The 23893-nt window shown below is 40.1% G+C and overlaps 3 protein-coding genes across 3 annotated transcripts; 1 reads left to right on the top strand and 2 right to left on the bottom strand.

Moving 5' to 3' along the window:
- Positions 1–461: 461 nt before the first annotated feature.
- On the bottom strand, positions 462–11270 carry LOC310811256 (patched domain-containing protein 3-like; the record flags this gene model as incomplete). The annotated part of the gene is made up of 6 exons (XM_083679369.1): positions 462–517; positions 4872–6407; positions 8513–8658; positions 9177–9298; positions 10557–10702; positions 10823–11270. The coding sequence occupies 6 exons, from the start codon at positions 11268–11270 to the stop codon at positions 462–464; spliced, it is 2454 nt and encodes an 817-aa protein (XP_083535495.1).
- A 4687-nt stretch (positions 11271–15957) lies between these two features.
- On the bottom strand, positions 15958–19635 carry thnsl1 (threonine synthase like 1). Its single transcript, XM_083667345.1, has 3 exons — positions 19606–19635; positions 17813–19241; positions 15958–17559 (listed from the first exon to the last, which is right to left on the bottom strand). Exons 2-3 carry the CDS (start codon positions 19232–19234, stop codon positions 16756–16758), a joined length of 2226 nt encoding a protein of 741 aa, XP_083523471.1. The 5' UTR covers positions 19235–19241; positions 19606–19635; the 3' UTR covers positions 15958–16755.
- Positions 19636–20090: 455 nt separating this feature from the next.
- On the top strand, positions 20091–22428 carry enkur (enkurin, TRPC channel interacting protein; the record flags this gene model as incomplete). The annotated part of the gene is made up of 5 exons (XM_083668797.1): positions 20091–20175; positions 20431–20576; positions 20671–20903; positions 21661–21807; positions 22255–22428. The coding sequence occupies exons 1-5, from the start codon at positions 20096–20098 to the stop codon at positions 22426–22428; spliced, it is 780 nt and encodes a 259-aa protein (XP_083524923.1). The 5' UTR covers positions 20091–20095.
- Between the last annotated feature and the right edge of the window lie 1465 nt (positions 22429–23893).

The raw sequence follows: 23893 nt of genomic DNA on the forward strand, positions 1-23893 counted from the left end.
AATATCATGTTTTCACCTGTAGATATTCACGTGAGTTTCACCCTTGACTCTTGAAAATAAAACAGTCTTGTGAAATCCCTTGCTTTTTCCTCTTACAGATTTCACATTTAGCTTGTTGATGTGGGGTATCCGCTTGCAGCTGTTTTATCCAGTCTGATTCCGTTTGGTAAACCAATCCAAGGAACATCCAAGATAGGCTTGCGGGTTGACTGATGTCCGCTCTAGACTGTGCTTGTACACAGCAGACTGAATTGAAAAGGGGGGGAAAAAATCGGATTTTTGGAAGCACAGAGTCAGTACTTCACACTTCGGTGACAAACACACTCCGCCCTCTTCCATCCACAACAAGCAGTAACTAAACCGTCGGGACATCAGGAACCATTCGTTCTTAAAGCCCGTCTCCTTCATTATCTTATAGGGTTTCTAAAGTGCCCTTGATTCGCGTATGGCCGTTTCCTCTGTCAATCATTTGACTGGGAGCGCGGGTTAGGTGGAGCGGCGGAGGAGCTGTCCAGTCCTGAAAGCAGCGTTCGAGAAAAACAGCCAAGGAATCACTCGCGCAGAAGACCGTGATAATCTACTAGGCTAGCCGACGAGTGATTCTAAAAATATTTTTTAAGATTATTATAATCTTGAATAACATCTGAAATATGTGGTTTACGGTTGTATTGGAGTATAGTCTATTATCGTCATCGAGACTGTAGTGCACATTGAGGTGTTAAAAAGACGCTGTAAATTGGGTTGAACGCTGTCCATGGTGTTTCCACTGAGGCAAACACAAAGAAAGGAAATATTTGTGAGAAAATGCTAAGTGCCTACGTAGTACAGACTAGATCATAAATTGTAGGATACGCTTTTTCTGTAGTGGACGTGCTGAAACGCCACTCTATATTAGCCTAGGGGCTACAAATGGATTGATAAATGTTAGCATTGTCAATATACAATGCAGATCACCCTACTGTACGTTGATTTATTCTTTATCAATGAATACATTCATGACTATAGATCTATAAGGCAACCATACTGTTTTGCCTATAGGCTACGCTAAGATAAACCGTTTATCTTGGACACTTATGACTCAAATTGAATGCTGATCAGGCACGCCTTCCAAGGAGGTTCAAAAACACACCCTGAGAGAGTTCACATAGTTCTCTAAATGAGGCATCCAGATTGTCGGGTATCGCACTTCTGCCTTGCAGATAGAAACCTTGCAGCGGCATGTTATAAAACAGCGATTGGGAGACCCAAGGCACATTGAACAGCCTCAATGCAAATCGTTTAAAGTTGTGAATCATGGTGCAATGAGTCATCGCCGCTGCACGACCGCCTAATCCTTTGGCTGAGATATGTAAACAAGTAATATCGAAAAACAAACGACTTCATCTTTCATTGGACATGCGTCACCGGATCATAACAACAAATCATATTTTTGTAGTTTTTAGACATGCAATCAATGCTAGGGCGTGGCCGTTTCAACATTGGTATTTGGAGTTGGCCGCATAAAAATGTTATGCAATGTCACAGTTTCAATCATCTTTATAATTATGTTTAATTACATTATCTTTATATTACATTACAATTAATACACACACACACCCTGAGACAGTCTAGTCAGGTACTTGATCAAGTCAAATAATTGTACGGATTTGTAATTACTATCATTTATTGACACCAAAGTGTAGGCTTATTAATTTCCACTAATGACTTCATTACATCTTCAGCAGCCTGTCATTACTGGTGCTTTGACGCAGGCATATTCATTCCTTTATTTTAGTTCCATTTTATATGTAAAAGTAAAAGCCAAAAATGACAGGTACATCCAGCTTACTCCCCCTACCCCCATTCCACTCACTGTTTTCTGTTGCAACTTTTACCTATGGATCATGGGAACCTTAAATCATTTTAATATCTCTGTTTTGGTCTTCTCACCAAGTTCTGTATTATATGGGTGTGCCACTTAAACCCTTGTATACTTTTATGGAGACATGAATATTTAAAGCACATTTTGTGCTTGATCAACAATATTCTTTAGAACAGAGACCATCAGTACAGCAGCCAGGCATTCACAGTACATTTACTATCACCTTAGAATCTATTGTTGGTCAGTTCCCTTTTCATCACACTCAAGCTATCAATCAAGCTGTAACTTATCAAGTAAACACATTTCTACTTTCTATACTGTATCTCATTGGCTGCACCTGTGGGTATTTTCCAGTAATTTGCAGAAAATTGCATAATCCACCTTTAGAGCTTGCAACATAAAACATGAGTAGAAGCCACTTCTGAGAATAGAGTTGGGCAGGGTACATTAATAATTTTCCTTATTGCCATGAACTATGTATGTTTGACTCAACTTATGACGTGCAAACATCTGACAAACTATCCAGATGGTGAACTCCCTTTGTAGAGATACAGTATACAGTACAGTAGTTAAAGCATGCTCTGGGTCTTTCATTTGCATTACTAAACCTAAATTGAGGGATCATAGTTGAATTAACTGATGGGGGTCAATCTCTCTCTCCTTCTATCTCTTTCTTTCTCTCTCCCCCCTCTTCCTCTCTCATTGCATATGTCTGTCAGTCCCTCCCCCCTCCTCCCTATCTCCCTCTCTTCTTCTTCTCTCCTGGGTGTAGGGGCATGTCACGTCACGCTGTGTGGGCTAGAGGCATCTGGTCCAGGGAGGAGGGTTAGGGGAGACAGGCGTGACGGAGGGAGGGTGACAGCTGGGTTTGCAGCAGAGCCACCAGTCCTACAGTCCAGGACCTACAGTCCTTATGGATCAGCAGGTGCACCCATGGCTATCAGCCACATATCAGCCTGAAACCCTCTGCTGTTCAAGGATACTGCATGGGAGTGGAAATGTATGAATTGTGAATTGAGGTGTAGTTCTACAATTTGGTACGAGAGCAAATTGTCCCATTAAAACATTTTGTTTTTAAAGAGTTCACCATTTGTCAATTTCAAGAATGTATCAAGAATGTACATTCTTAATGTATTGTTAGTATACTGATTGTTGTATATGCAATTATAAATTGCAACTATTTCAACTTTTACCAATTTAGTGACGATTTTCTGTGGGCCATTATAGCACACTTAAAAGGGGCAATCTGGGATTCAAAAAAACACAAAGTGGTCTTGCCATCACTTTTTCGGTAAACAGCTGAGAGATGGGGCTCGAGAAATGTATCCACTCTTAGACAGAGCTATGGATGCAAGGACTGACCATCCATGAGATAAAAAATATAGTTTTAACCATGTTTTGAAGTTTGTTTTGTCCCCCATGATGAAATCAGGGATGGGAATATGGATCGGTCTCTGTCCTTTTGTTCGTATGTCACACACTTTATCTCTGACACCACTGGGACACCACTTGCCATACATACAATTATACTGATTAGCCCAATTTTGACAAAACTTGGATGAATGATGCGTCTTGCCATAGAAATCTGTTTTTAGGAGTTTCAAGGTGACGCCGATTCATATTGTGACGGTGCGGCTAAAGTGATGGTTTATAATATAATAGGGTGCGAAGAGGAGAGTACAGTATAACCCTTTTCAGAACGCACCTTTTGGCCAATTGACTATTAAATACTACTGTCAAATCCTTGACAATATCCCCACTACAAGCTCCAGTAACTTTTCAGCCTACCTCAAATCCATGGATTGCCTTTAAATAAATGTAAACCTGTAAGAAGCAAGACTGATAATGAATCAAATAAGCACTACACGTTCCGGTAACTTTTCAGTCATACGTCACCAATTCACACAAGGTGGGGCACTCCATCAATCGTGGGGAACAACATGTTTACTGTACACTTGTTCACAATTAGTACAACAAGCTTATATTTTCCACTTCTGGTCCGAGGAGCAAAGGGCCACATCCAGATGCCATTAGAAAACAGACGTGGGCCAGATTTGGGCCGTCATTACTCTGCTGACAGGGTAGACAGAACCATAATTGAAACAAAAGTAAACAAATATCTTCTAATTACAAATCGACTATATGTGTAGAAATAATCGACTGAAAGTACTGACAATGTATACATTGGAAACAATTTATGATCAAATCAGTGGATACAAATGTTTTGTAAGGTCCCTGAAGTCCACTAAAGTTGTCTAACAACAGATTACATCGTAAATTGTTTCAGATACATTTTCAGCTTTATGTGAAAATGTGAGATCTACTTTGATTTTGGTTTATATATATATTTAACATTGGTTTATAAAAGAGATAAACATTGTATTAGACAGTGTTCCACATGTATACATTTTAAAGACCCACTCCAGTGAAAATGTAAAAACGTTGCTGAAAATCAATGTTGTATAACCATGTACAACCATTTTGCACTGAAAAAAGCATTTAAAAAAAAAAAAAAAGGAAGAAGCGATATTTAGACCCAAAGACATCTTTAAGGCCCTTCTGCTCTCATGTTTGTCTTGGGCTGGGCCGGCGCCTTTCTCAGGTAACAGGTAACCATCCCCCACTTCAGCAGTACAGTACGTTCAAATTTAATAATAATGAAAAACTAGGAACAAAAACGGAAGCATATTTTATAAAGGAGGTGTTGTGGATGGTAATAAAAACTTTTTAAACATTCTGAATGTCCCTTGTCTTATTGCTTATAGCTTATTGTTGGGCAATCAGGATCCGTGGCCCAAATGCTAGTTTGAAGCGTTTACGTTTGATTGTTTTGTATCATGCATGCACGTGTGGGTTTGCTGGGCGCTAATTATAATACGTTTTTGGTAGCAGAATGTATCCATTCCAAAAACCTGGTTGTCATAGGTTATGCACCTCTCACCAGGTTTTGTTTTATCTTGAGTATGATTGTATGGCACAACAAATCCCTTAAATGCTTGTTTCTCCTCACTCTTGCCTTTATCTGAACCACATGTAAATAATGATAAAAACACTGGAATAAAAGTGATACCGTGAACCAAGCCTAGAATCATAACCAAGAACATGATTTTAAAAAAGGTTCTGAAGATATGATTTTTTGATGCAGCCAACACTACAACACCCAAAATAGTTGACAAGGCCCCTTGCACTACTGGATAACCCAAAGTTAAGAGAGCATCGATGACCCTTTCATTGGCACTTGATTTCTTACTTGAGACATAGCAGTAGGATATATGTGCAGAAAAGTCAACAGTGAAGCCGATGCAGACAACGAGAATGATCATAGATATGGAGTCTAAATTGACATCCCATAATGCCATGACACCAGTGACACCCACTATGACAGAGCCAATGGAGAATGTCACCCATAGGGAACAGAGAGGGTTGGGAATCAGCAGGAGGGCGATCACGAACATGACTGCTGTGGTGACACCGATGTTCTGGACGGTACTACTCACTATGACAGCATACTGGTCATAGTAGATGAATGCAGGGTGATAGACCATTAATGGGACAATATTACATTTCTCTGTGGTGTCTTTCAGGCTATTGACCATTTCAATCTCCATACTGGCATTGGCTATATGCATAGTTTGAATGAAGAAACGAGAAGCAGGGATGGCACTGCCGCTGAAGTTCACGTCTTGCTTAAAGTCAGGGTACAGATTAAGAAATGAAGATAGATTTGTTTTGAAGACATCTTCATCATCAAGATTTAGATTGGTACTGTGTCCATATGCTTCATAAGATTCAAGCCAAGATGTATACAAATCATCTTCAATAAAGCGAAGCTTTTTAAAGTCACTCATGCTGGAATGAAGGTCAGACCGTTTGCTTTTATCCCAGTATGGAAATTCCTCACCAACTATAACCATAACATTAGGGCCATAATCAGAGAAGTGTTGCCGATCATTGTCATAGTACTTGATAACATAGGAATCATCAGCGGCTAAGTCACGAAGATCAGTGCCCTGTTGTATATGGAAGCATCCATAAATACTTGCAGCCAAATACCCTGCATAAATCAACATTATAACTGCTTTGGCCCAAGGCTTTGTCAGCATTGGACCATAGTATTTTCTAAAAAAATTATTGATTGGTAGCTGTTTCTCAGTCCCAGTGTTTTTATCATAGTCCCCTCCTACACAGCAGATACTGTACCACTTAGAACATTCTTCAGGATTCTCTGATGGAATCTTCATGCAGGTCAACCAGTGCTTGTTGCTGGCTTCTCTCCTTCCATTCAGCGCCAGGAACGCTCCAAAGAATGTGATATTGTAAATGTAGCAAAATATGATAGAGGTGCTTGTATACAGGCAGAAGGATTGTACTGATGGAAAGTCAGATATGAGACCTATGTAGAAGCCGAGAACGTCAGTCAGGGTGGTGATAGTTATGGACATGGCGGCCTCTTTGTAGGTGTCTGCCATTCGCTTTGCCACTGGATCCATGATGTTGGTCTGCTGCCAGTTGGACACCATGATAAACATATCATCAACACCAATACCTGAGAAATTAGTAAAATGTCAATCTTAATGAGAAGCATCTATGTACTGTAGGTCTTCTAAAGGGTTTATGAAGGCTTTATATAGCCTTACAAGTGAAAATGTGTAAAGTGGGACCAATGCTTGTTGTTATTTTAGACTACATGCATAGCCACTATCATTGTCACATATCAGAGATTATATCATATGATATTATTACTATCATGATAGCTCTTGACGTTAGTAAGTGCTCAGAATACGTATGTAATAACATGGTAATAACAATTACCTTGTAATTACCAATCACAGGGTAAGTTGGACTGTACTGTAGTTTCCATGTAATTATTTAGCATGAAAGATGCTTGAACAGAGAAGGCGGTTACTATAAGGTGGTATAAGAGCTAGAAAATGCTATATTACCTGTTTCTATTTTGTTCTAGCCTTGTACCGTGTCTTATCCTCACAACTAAAACCATGGTTACTCAGTCAGTGGTAATACATAGGCTACCAACAGTAGTATCAGTATGCATGCATCCACTGAATGTAACACAGTCATAAGCTACCCAAAGGGTCTTATACATTACATTGTTATGGATGATTTCCATGTAGTTAATGTAAAGGTATTCAGCAGTCTTCACTAGGAGGTCACTTCCTGTCAGGGGCTCATGTGCAATTGTTTCTTTCAATAGAAGAGCCAATTCACTGAACAACCATGGTACAAAACACCTAATTAAAGTACTGTTGTACTTTACTTTAAACTTTTGTATTGCTACGTTAAGTAAAGATTCTTGAAATATTTTTTTCAGTTTGTTAGGAATAAGTGAACATCAGTCTCTTTTGAAAGTAGCTAGGTCTAACGTTAGCTGTGGAGCTCGAATCATAAGACTAGCTTTGGATTGTAAGGTCACAAACCTGTATTGTATATAATGTAATGTCTTGTAATTGTTGTTAATTAAATATTGTGGTGAATATCATTGGAGATAGTATTCAGTCCAATAGAAGAGCCAACTCCACCAACAAGTGTGTTACGAAGGTTTAAAAGGGGTTGCCTCCATTCATTTACTACCCACAAATGATTTGTAATGACAAAGCAAATTATCTGCTGGACTGGATTATTACCAATGTCAACTTATCAATGTGTTAATAAGGCAACATGTACATTTACATTAACTGTATGTAATCATCCATAAACCATTAATGTAGGCCTATACATCTGACACATTGCGTAGCTTATTGCTGTGTTAATGATGCAGTGGATGCATGCATACTGATAGGTATGACTGTAGTATCACTGACTGAAGGTCTGATCATGGTAAACATGGTCTTAATTGTCAGGTTAAAATTGAATACAAGGGTAGAACAAAATGGAAACAGGTAATATTATGTTTTCCAGCTCTGATACCACTTTATTTTATAGAAACTACTGTCTCTATTTTTGGGTAACAAACCAAGGTATTAATTGTGAGGTTAAGACAGGATACAAGGCTAGAACAAAATATATAGGTAATATAGGTAATATAACATTTTCCACTTCTGATACGATTTCAATAGTAGCTACCTTCTCTGTTTCTTGGTTACTGTATTAATCAAATTAAATGTGTGCTCATCAGTTTCAATTATTCAAGAACAATATGAAAATGGTGTAACAATATTACGGAAACAAGCATCTTTCATGCAAAATAATTAAGTGGAAACTACAGTCCACCTTACCTTGTAATAACAAGGTAATTGTCTTTCTTGTTACTGGTAAATATCAGTAATTACTGTAATTACCATGGTTATTGCCTACTGATTCCGAGCTGTAATGTGAAGGGCTACCAATAAGGTATAAGCCAATTCCTACATCTTACATCTTGTGCTTTGCAAAATGTCCTATAACTTCTTGTCCACCATTTACTGTGTATGTCCACCATTTACTGTATATAACATGACATTCACTAAAAAAGAGTTGAAAAGGAGTGAGGGCTTCATAAAGCTTTAAAAGAGGTAATTTGTTTGTTTTTTGGACGGACCAAAGCATCCTGATACAATTACCTCATAAACCTGTTCGAAGGAATACATAATACCCCTATAATATGCAAAGTCAATGTGCTGATAAAGATAGTGATGCACTTATATATAATCTTACCAAGTATCAAAAAAGGAGAGTTTGCCACAGTAATGACAAAGGGCATTCCAATGTACAACATCAAGCCGAAGGAGGACAGGACAGCCAGGCCAGCAGAGAGTACACCAATGGCAGCCACCCAGACCTTGTTTCTCACATTATCCAGCCTAACACAGAATAATGGTCATCCATTAACTATAGAATACGTGGAATGATCTATGGTGAGAGGCAATATCTCATGGTCACTCTATTATTCAGTACATGTTAGCTAGCTCCAATGTGTCATCCAGTCCCTGACTGATGACATAAAATGTGCCATAGTCTGACTAGTAAAGTCTTCATGAATCAAAGATGCAACATATTGTAATTTAGTCTACTAACGTGAGCTCTTATCCATGAATCCGGCAACTCTGTGCACTATAGAATAGAACAGAGACCTCTGTGCGGGATGCTCTTTTTAATGTAACAAATTTACAGGCTTATACTTGGTTTATGAAAATAAACATTGATTGCACTTCACTTGCAGAGCATGCATATTGTATGGGCGCATTGGATGCTTCCACTTATGATCAGGACTTAAATGACTCTTGGTCACAAAGCCCAAATGTCACAGTATCATAGTAAATCAGAATATGGCTCAACTCAGAGACTGGTCAATATAATCTGAAATGTGATAATTGCTTACCTCAGGCAAGATAGGACTGAGAAAGAGATGGCAAGGGCATACGTGATTGAAAATAGTGGAATCCCATCTGTGGTGTGTTTCTCAATCTCTTCCTGCCTCGATCGTGAGGTATAGTAAGACACCTAAAGAAGTAAATTCCCCATAATCAATCGATTTTTCATGAATGTATTGTAATACATAGCTGTACCATAACTGCTTTGTTATTTTATTCAATATTCAGTCAAACTTTATTTGAACAATACATCATAACAGTGTCATATCGCTGTCATAAACATGTCATGGCATCATAGGTCACTGAAGTTAAGGTAGTGTCACTTCCCATGCATTGAAAACAGTTATGACAGGTGTTATGAAATAAGTTCAGTTGCCCAATTAGGTTAATATCGCTAATTGTAGCCAAAGTCTTATGGCATCTGTTATGACTCAATTACAATTCTATGTGGTACATATTAATTTCATGCAATAATAAGTGGAGGTCCTCTGAGGTGGTCCTCTGAGGTGGTCCTGAGGTGGTCCTCTGTGGCTCAGTTGGTAGAGCATGGCGCTAAAAACAATTAGGTTGTGGGTTTGATTCCTGCTGGGACCATATATACTGAAATGCATGCACTCACTGCAATGTAAGTCGCTTTGGATAAAAGCATCAGCTAAATGACATATATTATATATATTATAAGCAGAGGTGACCGTCAGATAAATGTGGGGTCTCAGAAAAGACATGAGTCAGCTGTAGAGTTATACAATTCCCATAGCTTTTCCCAAATCATGGTAATTTAGCAATTATTTTGAAAATCTATGGAACATTTGTAATGAAATGTACTGTTTTTAAAATACTACTCTGTAAATGTAAAATATATTTTTCAAATTCTTTATGTGTGTGCCCATGTTGTCTGTGAGTTGGGAAGTGGGTAGAACATTTTGTTAAGGAAAGTTGTTAAAGTCAGCTTGCTTTTTAACTAGCTTACTTGGCCAAATTGCCACAGAGATAGATATATCAATATATATGTTGATATATACCACACCTGTTTCTAATACATGCAGAATTACACTTATTGCATAGTCAGTGACTTGTGATGTAATGCCATCTTATTACATTTGTAATGTAATGTTATGGTGTGTTTATGACAGTGGTATGATGTTGTTACTGTATGTATGTACGTAGGTCTAGAGTTAAAATAAAAAATAATATTTTCTATTGTATTCTATTATTATTATTATTTAGTGAATTATGAAATATGTATGTTCTAGTAATTCAGTTTTTATATTGATAAGGGTTACTTTAAACATTACATTTTTTAACATGTATTCTCCCAAATTGTTTTTGAATTTGTTGGTTTATGCTACCAATTCCATTTAATATTAATTCCAATATCCATACAGTACCTCAATATTTTTGCTGTCCTCATCTGATAGGATCCTCTGGAATTCTTTCAACCACGCATCTGCCTTTTCATGATCCTCTAAGAAATAGAAGAGTTTTACAGCTTTGGCGCTGTTGACTAAACCTTTGACATTTTTTTTTACTCCACCTATTGCAGAGCCCAGAAAGTGTGGTCTCGAGTTGAGTGTATGCAAAGGGTAAGAAATGTTTGTCTGTTCAATTCTGCTGGCATTGTATTCTATAATTTCCAATATGTCATTTGACACACAGTCTCCATTGATCCTAGCACATAAATTGCTGAACCTCAACTGCCTTTGGTCCACATGAAGAGAGATAACTTTATTGTTCAGTTGGATGATGTCCTCAAAAGCTTCCTTTGTCAGTACATTTGATTCGTCCTTGGATAAAGCGATGACTGATGCATAGTTCCCCTCTGAGTGGAGCCTTTGGCTGGAAAATGTGAAATCATCATAGGGGAAGTTATTTTTGACAAAGTCTCTTGCTATCTTGGAGGGTCCATTCCTTGGTGTGAATTGTCGTTCAATGTCATTGTCCTGTCTGTCTTTTAGAAAATAAAAACCCCCTCCTAGAGATGCCGACACTATAAGGGGTATGATGAAAAACCACACAGGGTAAGAGCCAACCACCCATCCAAGTTTCTCAAAAAGATTTGACAAGGGTCTCTCAATGCAGTCTGTGCGCTGGCAACCCATCATATGGCTTAGACTTGATCATTTGCTCTTCGCTAAAGATGCATGTAGAGAGCTAAAGATGGAAGTTTTAAAAAGTGTCATAGTAACCCCACTATTTATTCTACTCCTCTGGCGCAACTGTGACCTCACCCCAAGGAATACGTTTGCAAATAAGATAAAAGCAATTAAGCAAGATGTAAAGGAGGAGGGAAAGGAGGAGGGAAAGGAGGAGGGAAAAAACACTTCCTTATACACACAGTATGTCAACCTTAGAACATTTATGCAAGGGCATGGTTTAATATCTGTTACTCATGAGCAAGAACATAAGGTAAAGTCAATATTGTGTTGACCAAACCCCAGATTACATGAAGACACACCCAAATAAATCACGTATTTTGAGTGCAATGCACACAAAGTAAATAAAATGTGATTTTTTAAGCTTTTTTTTTTCTTGAGGACGGTAACACCTCTCTATGAACTCAATATATGAACTCTTAAACCAGCTCAATGATTAACAGAACCAATGTCTAGGGTAAATACGCTCTTGTATGCAGTGAGGTTATTGTAGGTTTTCAACTTCACCCTCATACTCCTGTAAACATTTGAGTTTGAGGTCTCTGAATAAACCTCTAAGTGAAGTGTTGTAGTCATGCAAAATACCATCTTGTTTTGTATTGAGAGTAGGCCGACTATCTGCATCAACATCATTTGATGTATTTACTGGTGCCGTAATATGGTCATGTATTATCAGGTTATGACATCCTTTCTTTTTGTACGGCATGTATTTTGATGAGACACATCTTAAGGTTTACCCTTTCTATCATAATAGGATTTGTGTCAGGTATACAGGGTGGAAAAGTAGCAAAGTACAGATAAAAACAAGCAATACGGAAAGAGATTTATCATCTGCTAACCCGGAAGGGGAAAACCAGTAGAAGTACAGACAAGACTACCTACATTTCATGTCCATTAGTACCTTGACTGTAACAAGAGCTCTTCTCTCTCATAACGTACTGTATACAGACAATAAATTGATGACACCTTTATCTCTTATAATAAACTATGCAGCATGTTCCGCACAGCATCTGTGGTTGATTGTTCACCACAATTGAACATTGAATATCTTACAATATGTTGTACATATACACCTGGTACATAGATATGCACTAATCTAACCATAGAAATACGAGATCTGTCAAATCTTTACAAATTATGGAGTAGAGATCCCACATAAGTAAGGGAACTACCATAGCTCAGCGGTAGCCGGCCCTCTGTGTATCTGTCCTGCCCCTGTGTATGCACCCATTTCAATTTTCAATTCCTTTGCATTGTCAAGTAAAAGTCTGAAAAGGCACTGTTTTACACTTTCAAACTAGTCTGCCTCTCTTTGGCAGTTAACCCCTGTCCGTCACCTGTCAGTCAACGCGCCGCCTCGTCCTTCGAGACACAGCTCATATCGCATTTCACACAGACCCATCTCAGGGTCATTGATTTCTCAGGCTCCAAGTGAGAAATGGATTCTATTTCCCTCATCACAGTGGAGGGGACTGACCACCCCAACACTCGCAGACAACCCTACCTTTCTCCGGAGGGTGGCTGGAGTTAGAAAGAATCAATTTCAAGACTGTTCTCTGGTGCCTCTCATTCATGTTTAAATTGAAGTGTTGTTTTTAATGTGTCTGAAAAAGTTGTGATTAGTAATAGTGCGTGCGTGCCTGCGTGCGTGCGTGCGTAACAATCACATCACACATCTGAACATTTTGTTCACCTCGGGATTTTCTGCTAATTAGCTAAGACATCGATTCTCATCTGAAAATATCCTTTTGAAGTGAGTAGTAGAGAGAAGAAGAGACATTTAGAGACAGACCAGGGCTAAATAAAGACTTCAACAGGGCTTTCTCATCTACAATATTGTTTCAATGAACTTGAGATCCAAGGAATGTTAACCTGTTATTGGAATTAGCATTGGGTTTATATGTAGCTTCATCTAGAGGTCATTGACCTCATCTGTCGATCAGAGCAAAATGGCTTATCCGAAGTGGTGGTACCTATCCTTTCCTGGATAAGTGCTGGTACCTGTCCCCTGCTGGATAAGTGCTGGTACCTGTCCCCTGCTGGATAAGTGCATACTTTTCTTTTTTTTTTTTTTACACCAGACTGACAAAATAATTTTAGAAGGGTAAATAAATATTCTGTAATGGTGAAGGTGGAGAAAATAAAGTTTCTGTGCAATTTTTGTTTTAAATTGTTCACTCAACTCTTTATAAAGGGGGTGCAGAATCAGACTATACATAAAATCATGTAAATCCCAACAGTTGCTTTTCAGAGACTGAACCCCCTATCACCAAGGCTTACTAACCCCCTCTCTTTTCCTCACCTCTCCCATCCTTTATTTTCTGTATTCCCTCCTTCATGGCGAATGAGCAGTTTCCATTATGCCACAGGTTCACATTAAGGAGATGGAAACAGGCTGGCACCTGCAATTATCCCTGCTCACCCAGCCGTGGGCCGCTAGGTGCTGAGGAACAGCTGGCTCTCTCTCTCTCTCTCTCTCTCACACACACACACACATACACACAAACACACACCTCCCTTACCGCCTCAGCCCCACGCTCCTCACACTCACCTGCCTGCCAAGAAGCCTGATTAATAAGACTGCAGCGCTGTGTGTGCTCACACACATGCACATGTGCACACGCACGCGACCATGCACGCACTCACACACGCACACACGCGCACACACACACACAGAAAGGTAAGCACACAGAGGAGTTTTCACGTACTGTAGGCACAGACACACACACATCCTATTGATGTGAGGGAGTGTACACTTACAGTACACACAGAGGCACACACACATAGTGTCAAACTCATAATTTATCCTAATGTCCCCACAGCCCCTTTCTCTCTATCTGTCTGGCCCAGGCCAAATACCACAGGTGCAGAGGCCTTTCATTCTGTCAAGAGGAATAGATCACCTTAATCCAGGCACCTCCATTATCTCTCTCTTTTTCTCTCTCTCTCACACACACACACACACACACACACACACACACACAGTACTATTGCAAAGACATAGCAAGAGCTCATGTAGGGGAAATGATGGAACTCAGATGCTCACCAGATGTTACCATACAGTGTCTACAATGGCATCATTCTGCTATAGTGATTGGCTACCCACACAGAATAAGAACTAAAGTAAACTGCCATTTTTCGACTATCATCCATCTGTGAAATGACAACAAAATGTGTAAGTAAGACAAACTGCATTCTGCAGCTGATTAAATGTAGACATGCAAAACAAAACAAACTCTTCACATTCTGCCAGAGACAGTGATACAAACAGGAAGACACACTTGAGAAGTGTTTTGTCTAACGTGGCTTGAACCTCCATCTATTTTAACAATTGCAGTCATAAGCAATAAGAATTTTCCCTCCACCTCCCTCTGCGGCTGCTGAGGCAGCACCTGGGTTTAAATGACTTCATTGATATCCACAGAGGCAGATTCATTTCTGTCCTCCCCAACCGTACAGAGGGGGAGAGAGGGAGGAAAAAGTCCCCAGCATGAAATGTTCATTCAGGTATATCTATGCTGCCTTTGCTGCAGTAAGTCAGACAGTCTATTTCAGGCAGTGATAGATTGAGTTGAGTGAGAAAGAGAGGGAATCAGAAAATACTAATAGAAAAACTAATATTGTCATTGGCTCACTCCTCCCACCAAACCATACTGTATACATTTCTCCCTCATGAATGTGAAATCAAACAATAAGGCCTACATGAATCACCTCATTATAATGTGAAATGATATGAAAAACAGAAGTAAAAAAAATAATACAACGGTACGGTAAACATAATTTAAATGCGTTTGAAGTTTTAAGGTTACTTCCTGGTTGCACTGCACTGTTGATAATGAGGTCATGACAGTAACAGAGTACACTCTGAAATCTTGAACATCACACATACCTCTTATCCTTCAGTGAAATACTGATGTCCTTCCTCATTCCTGTTGTCGGTATGAAATATGATCTGAAAGTCTAAGTTAAGACTTCCTTATGGGAAATGCAATGATCCTGTTGTTGACCATTCATCAAACGCCCTGGTATTCAGCCTCTATACAGTGAATGAAACACTATGTTGTCACACCCAACGTACCTGCTTTTATTAAATGTGCCTACTTCTGCTGAAGTTCAAAAACAAAGCTAAAAACAATGTTCACCTTAACCACTATGGCAGAGACAACAGTAAGAGTGGGCTACAATAACAGAAATAGGCTATAAATCCTCAATGCTTCTCATTTCCGTAGAACTTCCAGACACTGGATACAATAGTTAGCGGGGTTGACAGGTAGCACACCATAAAAGAGCAGGAATAGTGCAGTTAAAAGGCTTTGGTGAATGAATAAAAAGCTAGCCATAGTGAAGCCTAGTTAATGACAGTGTGGACATTGATAGGAGGGCTCACATCGTGCCTGTCTCAGTGCCTCTCCAACTTCGCCCAGTGATTACTGGACCGTGAACCTCGCTGAGATCAATTAATTAGCTAGGTTTTAATGTCACAGGATGAGATCCGCCATGTCGCTTTGTCAGCTTCTCAAGCTAAATTCTCTTCACTTCTGTGTAGTGGGAGAGACAGGATAAGTGGGAATCTGAATATAATTATACTCATTCTCTTAACACTTTTTGTTTATTAAATGAAGAAGTATTAGGCTTTGCCCTGCAAAAACATACATTTATGATTGATGTACATATCACAACCTCTGATGGTGTCCACCAAGTCAAAGCATATGTGTTGCAATTCTGTGAGCCATCATATAGTATATGTATATATTATACACTTACATCAATACCAATTAATGGACATATAACCTGAACATATTCTGGTGATTATGACGGTAACACTGTATTTACCCTCATGACATTTTGTTAAATAGTATCAATGCATCATGAGAAAGATGATAATTGATAATATATCAGTTATGAAAAGGGAAAAAAAAAGGGAAAAAAAGAAAAAAGGTTTACAAAAAAAAACACATCCAGGTCATACACGAGAAACATGATCAAGCTTATTTACAGATAGTGCTTCGGCACAAGGGAATTAAACCACAGTTCAGTGGCTTGGGGCCCCTCTGGGACTAGTTAGGAATCCACTGGATGTCTGTATATAGCTTGTCACAGCAGGGTTGCTTCCTCATGCTGTTTCTGAAGCACAGTTACTGCTAGTCATCAGGATCACTGAGTAGCTTCCCACTGCAGAGGAGACATGAGGTAGATAACTCCATCTAGTGGTTATTTAGAGGCTACATACATTTATATTTTCAGGTCCCGCCCTTGCAGAAATATAATCCATTCTCTAATCCAGTCAAATAAGGAGCTACTTTAAACAATTAACAGAATCATAAATTATCCACAAAAACATTTTTTAACCCCTCTCCTGAGTAGACAATAAAATGTAATCAACTCAGTCCAGCACTGACCTAAACACTGTTGTTGTTTGTAATCTGAAAGAGGCCTAAAGAACTTTCATGAAGGAGTCTTTTATCATGGTCTCTACTTCCTCTACTAACACACTGAAATCACCTTGACAGACCGTATGTGTCTGACTATTGCTTTCCTTAAGGCCCTTGAGCATATTTGTATGTATCTCTGGTCTAGACATTATAGACCCTAGCTCCCTTAACTGGTCCAGAGGGTCATTGGGGGTGTTCTGGTACTGCAGTGCTTTGAGCACCGCCGGTGCAAACTTCCCATGGTGCGCCGTGGAGCAGATCACCACCGGACAGAACCGATCCTGCAGCCGGTCGGCCACCACCTTTGCCACAGCAGTGTGTGGGTCCATCAAGTAGCCCGTGGCTGTGTGAACACTCTGGATTGCTGCCAAGCAGTCCTCCTCAGAGCACCAGCCAGCTATCACATCCTCTTGTATCTTTCTGAGTAAAGGCTCAGGGACTTTAAAGTACTGGTCTCTCTCCAAGCGTGTGAAGAGGTCCCTGATAAGATGGCAGTTGCCATCTGAGACATGGTAGATAAATCTCTCCAGGTTGGAGGATTTGAGAATGTCTATGGCTGGGGATTTGGAGACGATAAGGGGTCGGTTGCGAAGATCACATTCCCCTGTGTTGATGAAGTCTGAGATGATTCGGTTGTGGTTGGACGCACAGATTACTTTTCTTATTGGGATGCCCATTTGCTTGGCGTACAGGGCTGACATAGCATTGCCAAAGTTACCGGTGGGGATGCACAGATCAATGGGCTCTCCAAACTTGATAACACCATCCCTGAACAGATCCAGATATGCTGAGGAATGGTAGACCACCTGTGGGCGGGAACATTGTTAACAAAGTGTTATTTTTATCATACAACAATCTACAATATTAATGACTATGTTGTCTGAGTAACTGCAGCATTACTAAACAGGTATAAGAGCAAGTTAATGTACGTTTTCATTACTTAACTCATCTTCAGTACATGTTTACTAATCTGTACAATTGGGCCTATATATGTTATTAGACGTGTACATTAATACAGGATCTATAACAACACAATACTAGCAAATTTAATCATCTCACCTGTGGTAGCAGACGTGCCCAGTTGATAGAGTTAGCGGTGCTGAGGACGGTGCCATACTCCACAGCCAAGTGTCCTGTCAGACCAGAGTCCCCAAATATCCTCTTAATGGCCCTCTGGCAGAAGTCAAAGTCTGACAGCACACTGACAGCCCTTGCATTGTCCTCTTTGTAACCTGTCATCTGTAGTTTCTGGATCTCACTCACCCCTTCCTCAGGGAAGAACACCAGCACCCCTATTCTCTGACGGTCAGTGTCATTGAGGCTACTGAATCCACTCAGCACGGCACTACCGGTGTCACCGGATGTGGCCACCAGGATGAGATAGTTGCACATCTGCGGGAGGCAGTAGGAAAACAGCTGGGGCATCAACTGCAGGGCCAAGTCCTTGAATGAGGCAGTGGGGCCGTGGAAGAGCTCCTGAACGAATTGATTACGAATGAGGTGTTTGACTGGCGCGATCACCTCACTGGCGAAGTTAACCCCGTAAGCTCTGGAAACCATTGTTTTGAGTTCTATGGCAGGGATATCCTTAGGGTGGATGCACTTTTCAAGTATGGCAAATGCTCGTTCGGGGTAGGACATGTGGGCTAGTCTCAGCCATTCCCGTGTATCAAGCTTTGGAAAGCCATTTTGGGGCACGTAGAGCCCACCGTCAGGAGCTAATCCCTCGACTACAACATCACTGAAATACTTTGCATTACCATTATCATTATTTCTGGTTGAAACAAAGGTTTCTGACTCAGAGTTCTGGTATCTCTCAACAACCTTAAGTACTTTCTCCGCAATCTCCTCCACTGTATCTCCCGTCCCACATAATACTCTAGTATCAAGCCATTTTTCATAAAACTGTTTCCTGTATTGTAGGATCTGCCTCATGCTAACCCCTGCTTCCTTGCCCACAATCCTATTCACCTTCATCCTGGAGAGCCTCTGTATGATGTCATCAGTGTCAACATCCAGATACACGACCAGTCCAGTCTGTTTCAGGTGCTGCATAGTCCTGGAGTGGAGTGGGTTAGATCCTGTCAGGGAGATGACACTCCCAGAGGCCGAAAAGTCACACAGAGCATGACCCTCTTCTTCTAGGAAGCGCTTACCTCCGACCTCAGCCAGCTTATCAGCCACAGACATCTTCCACGCTACCTCCAGGACATGGTCATCAACGTCGATGACTGGGACTCCCAGTCTGCGGGCCACGATCCGCCCCACTGTGGTCTTCCCTGCTCCAGGCGGACCCATTAGGAGGATGTTACTGTCTCCGAGCTGGGAGGTCTTTGTGGACAGCCATGATTTGGGTGTGAAAAATAGGCTTGAGGTGTGCCATCTCATAGTTCTCAGAGCAAGCTGGTGTGTGCTGTTCAACACTCCCATCTTCATAAACAATTTCACCATTCGGTAGTAGGGGATCATTTTGATTCTCATATAAAATCTGTAAGACAAATATAAGGCTTTTGCAGTACATATATTGTGTTGCCATCAAATTATGACAGGCCTCTTTCTTAAACTATGAATGTGCCTCATGTTATTAATACATCTTAATCTGAATACATGAACAACATGAGCATATCCCCTAGTGTGTAACAAGACTAAACGAATTAAAAATTAATTGCATGCAGCTGACTGCAATGACATTCAATGTGGTATTCATTAAAGAGGGGTCGTTGATTACAATGTTATAGTTGTTGTGATATGCCAGCTGCCTCCTGTGGCTTATTATTGATCATTAATTTAAAAAGTCTGCCGCACAAAATGTGATATTTGCACTATCCCACACTACGTAACTTATATTTTACCTTCGTATTGAAATCACAACCTCGGATACAAGTATTTCAATAGATAGTTTTGCTGAAATGCCTGTGTTGAGACATGTGAGCCCGCGTGCATACGGCACACGTGAAGGGACAAACTTGGGTGGGCTAGCGCAATTCTTCGATGTCACTGTGTAGGAAGCATAAGGGAATAAACTGACATCCAAAGATGCATTTGCGACGATTTGACAGAGTTCTGTATTTCTATAATTTACAGATATTCAGTAGCAATATGGATATCTCGATGAGCGATACATTGTAACAATGTTGGATTTCTATTCGATTGTAACAATGTAACAAGCCTACCCGGCGGTTGCCAAGCAACCGTTTCACAGGGAACGTGTTGTCAAACAAACATTCCAGCAGCAGCTCTATCAGCATCAGAAACAGAAATGTAAAGCCAGCTAGAGTTTTGCTAGCTAGGTAATATATGCGGATTTTTTTATTTTACTGGGGCATATTCTAACCAATCAAAATGTCGACCACCATGTATCCACCAGAAAGCATTTACAACCTTATTCCAAGGGAGGAGGTTAAAACAGAGAAACCACCAAGGTAATATTATGGTTTATAATGAAGTAGGCTACATAGCTAGCATACTTTGAACTCGTAGGCTTTAGCAATTCAATAACTTGATAGGAAACCTGGCAGTAAAAGTAATTACTGGCTTACATACTGCATGTGTATTTGCTGATTCAGCATAGGCTACTACTACACTTGATATTCAAGCCAAGTGATTTGTGATTGAGTGCCTTGCACGTGTTTATTGTTTTGAATCTCCATTTGTTCTCTGTCCTATTATTTCATCAGGTATATGTCAAGGTTTAGGGAACAAGTGAAGCATGAAAAAAGACTGAATAAAGCTGCAAACAAGACCATGGGACCAGCAAAAGTAGATGTGCCCTCAACAGAGAAATATCTGCTCAAACACTCCAAGGAACCCACACTCCCTGAAAGTAAGACAGTTTACCTCTCAATCTATCTAACTGGAATATACTAATTAAGTAATTTTCTAAATTGTTATTTATTTAAACTGTTTGATTACCTCAGAGAAAGCATTCTCATATCTGGACGATGAGACTGTAAAGAAACCACAAATACCTGGGAAGATGGACAACCCACTTATGGGCATTCACACCAGAAAGGACTTTGTAAAGATAAATGCCATTGAGAACATCATGGCAGTGCCAAGGAAGCCGCAGCCTATCTATGCAGACACTAAGTCAGGAGACAAGCAGCCCCTGGAAAATTCTGGACTTGTCCCAAAGTACCTCAAGAAAAAGGTAAATTTCACTGTCTCCAAGACAAAGACTGCTTTGACATTGTCTGTCCAGCAGGTGGTGAAGTGTGCTTGTTTTACAATATTGGGCTTGCTTGACTTGAAAATGTGTATCTGTGCAGTCTAAAGTTGGACAATGAAGTGCAATTTTGACTGCACAGCTCGAGAACATGGCGGTGACAAACATGACGCCTATGAAATCCTCAATAAAACGTCTTATGAATTCTCTTTGAATAATGACCACATAACACAACAATCAACTGAACATATATGTGCAATCAAAAGATCTCTCAAATACGATAAAGATTTATATCCTACAACAGTCTACACATCACAGCATATAGGGCTTTTCCTGATTCAGGTACACATATGTCGAGAAAACATTCATGATTGGTCATGAAAAGTGCCTCCCACAATGAAAGTGCTTGCTGCTCTATGTAGCCTTTGAGAATTGACTTCAGGGCTTTACAGTGCCTCACTCTAAAAACAGCCTTCATCTTGCGACTCAAGCAGCTAACACTGATCAGCAACTGCTCAAAATTGATCCTCTCAAACACGGTCATTGATTCCAACAATTTAAGAGGCATGCACACTGGATAAATCTGTATTGTAGGAATCCGGCCACATAAAAAGCAAATTCATTATTTGATTCTCTCTCTACCCTCCAGGGTCATCTTAAAATGAAATACTCAATTTTTCATCCCGGTATAGACTTGCTGATTCTGTAATGATGGCATTTGATTGGCTATTCCCCTCCCCAGGACTATGGCCAGACCCCTGAGTACCTGGAGAAGCGCAGTAGGGAGGTGAGGAGGGCTCAGGAGGAGTATGACACCTATGTGAGGGACCGCATGAAGCAGGGCGCCATGAAACAGCTCTCAGATGATGAGCGACAGAGCATCCTACAGGTAAAGCACATGGCCCCAGATTTAGAATAGATACTACAGGGGCTACAGAAGGTGTACCTCAGCATTGTGTGTGCCTAGCTGTGGTACATAATTGTGTGTGAGAGGGTAAGTTTTATGAATATACATGTACAACATGTTTTGAAATCATTTTCTTGACAGAATTGGAAATAGCAGGTTTTAATACTGATCAATATTTGATCACTAGAACTATAAAATAATGATAAACCATTTATGTACACCATCATCCATTTGAATTGACTGAAATATTCATTGAGAGAGAGAGAGAGTGACAGTAAGATTTGTATCTGCCTATATTAGTAACAAGACTAGTAACAAGATTCTCATTCTCATCGTTAATATGGGCTCATTGATAATTCATTGCTCCTCCCCAAGAATTGAGCGCTCATTTCCCTTGCCTGAAGTTATTGGTTGTTTAATCCTCACTAGGGCCTGAAGAAGAACTGGGGGGAGCTGCACCATCAGTACCAGGGCCTCTCTGTTGTCACCGACACCACCCCCAAGAAGTACCGCAAGGAGCGTCTGGAGCTGGAGATGAAGCAACTGGAGAGAGACATCGACCTTATAGAGAGATACAAGACCATCTACATCGCCAACAACTAACTGACTTAGGAGATCTCTCACTCTAAAACAAATGCAACCAATGTACACAAATATTCAATAGAGAAAAAAACAACTGCCCGAAATGCTGGATATAAAATTGTATGTCAAGCAATTTGTCCTATCACTCTTTGTCTCTGTGATCTCACAATGATTTTGGGTGAAGAATCTGCAAATATTAGAATTTCCTGTGTCTATATTTCTGTCTTATTTTGATACCATTTAATTCCCAAATTCCAAAGCAGTGTATCTTGAGTATTCAATCAAAATATGGCAACACAAGATTTGAATGTCTGCTTATTATGTGCTTGCTTACATATTACACTATTACTGGGCTTGCTTAAGTAACTATTGTTCTTCCTCATACTTCTTCTTATTTTTCCACTGCTATTCCTACAACTTTTAAGCTACTCACACAATCCAACTTTAAAACGTGCAGACATTAAAACTTAGTTAGTATTCAACTTTTTGATTATACTTTTTATATTCACCTTTTTGTAACTCAAAAATCCCTATCTGTTAACAAGAATGGGTGTGGATTAAGGCCAACATTCTGTGAGTTCCATTGTTACTGAAATTGCCATGGAACTTTCAGACCTCTTAAATGAAAACAGCAGGAGACTTTCAGAACATCTGAATGATCACACAACAATGTATCTTGTATGTATCTTGGCAACCAGTTATACCCCAATAAAAACACCTTACACACTCTCTCTCTCTCTCTCTAGGGATTTTCACACTGCAGTTTCTTAGCCTAGGGCTATCTATCCCATGGCTAGTTTACCCATGATTGACACATGCATTTGGTAACCCTGGGTTTAGTGTTAACCCTCGGCTAAGATTCACACTTGTGCAGCGATGCCCTGGGTTAAAATAAATAACCAGAGCAACATGCAACCATTTCTGCCATGCAAGTTGGCTTGCTAGTGCACCATCAGGACGGAAATCAACAATTTATAGACAATTTATAGACATATTTATAGAAACATATACTGGGGGAAATTAGGGACAATGAGACATAAAATGTATTGGATATTTGAGTTTTACCTTATATCTTATAACAACTAGTCAACTGCCAGCAGCTAATCATGACAACAAAACAAATGAGCTTCAGCGAAAATGCAATGGTAATGGTCCAGCTGTGTGATTGGATAATAGCATTCCATTGCAGGTAACCATGTTGGTTTGGGGGATGTCTGGGGCTAACCCTGAAAGGTCGGTGCTAACCCTGCTCTAGAGCAGGACCAGCTGGCCCTGGGCTAAAGTTGGTGCTAGCCCACTTAAGAAAGTGCAAGTGTGAACAGCCCCAAAAGGGGCTCTTCGCCATAGGGTAAGCGCAGTGTGCGCAGCTGGATTTCCAATTATAAGGGATAGGTTCAAATCACGCTCCCGAGCCAATAACATGTTGTGGTCTTAACCAGTGTCAGTCAAGCCTGACAATACATGTGTGATATGCAGTATAACTATA

Source organism: Argentina silus (genome assembly GCF_951799395.1).
Source record: "Argentina silus genome assembly, chromosome: 1".
In the NCBI taxonomy this organism is placed as follows: domain Eukaryota; kingdom Metazoa; phylum Chordata; class Actinopteri; order Argentiniformes; family Argentinidae; genus Argentina; species Argentina silus.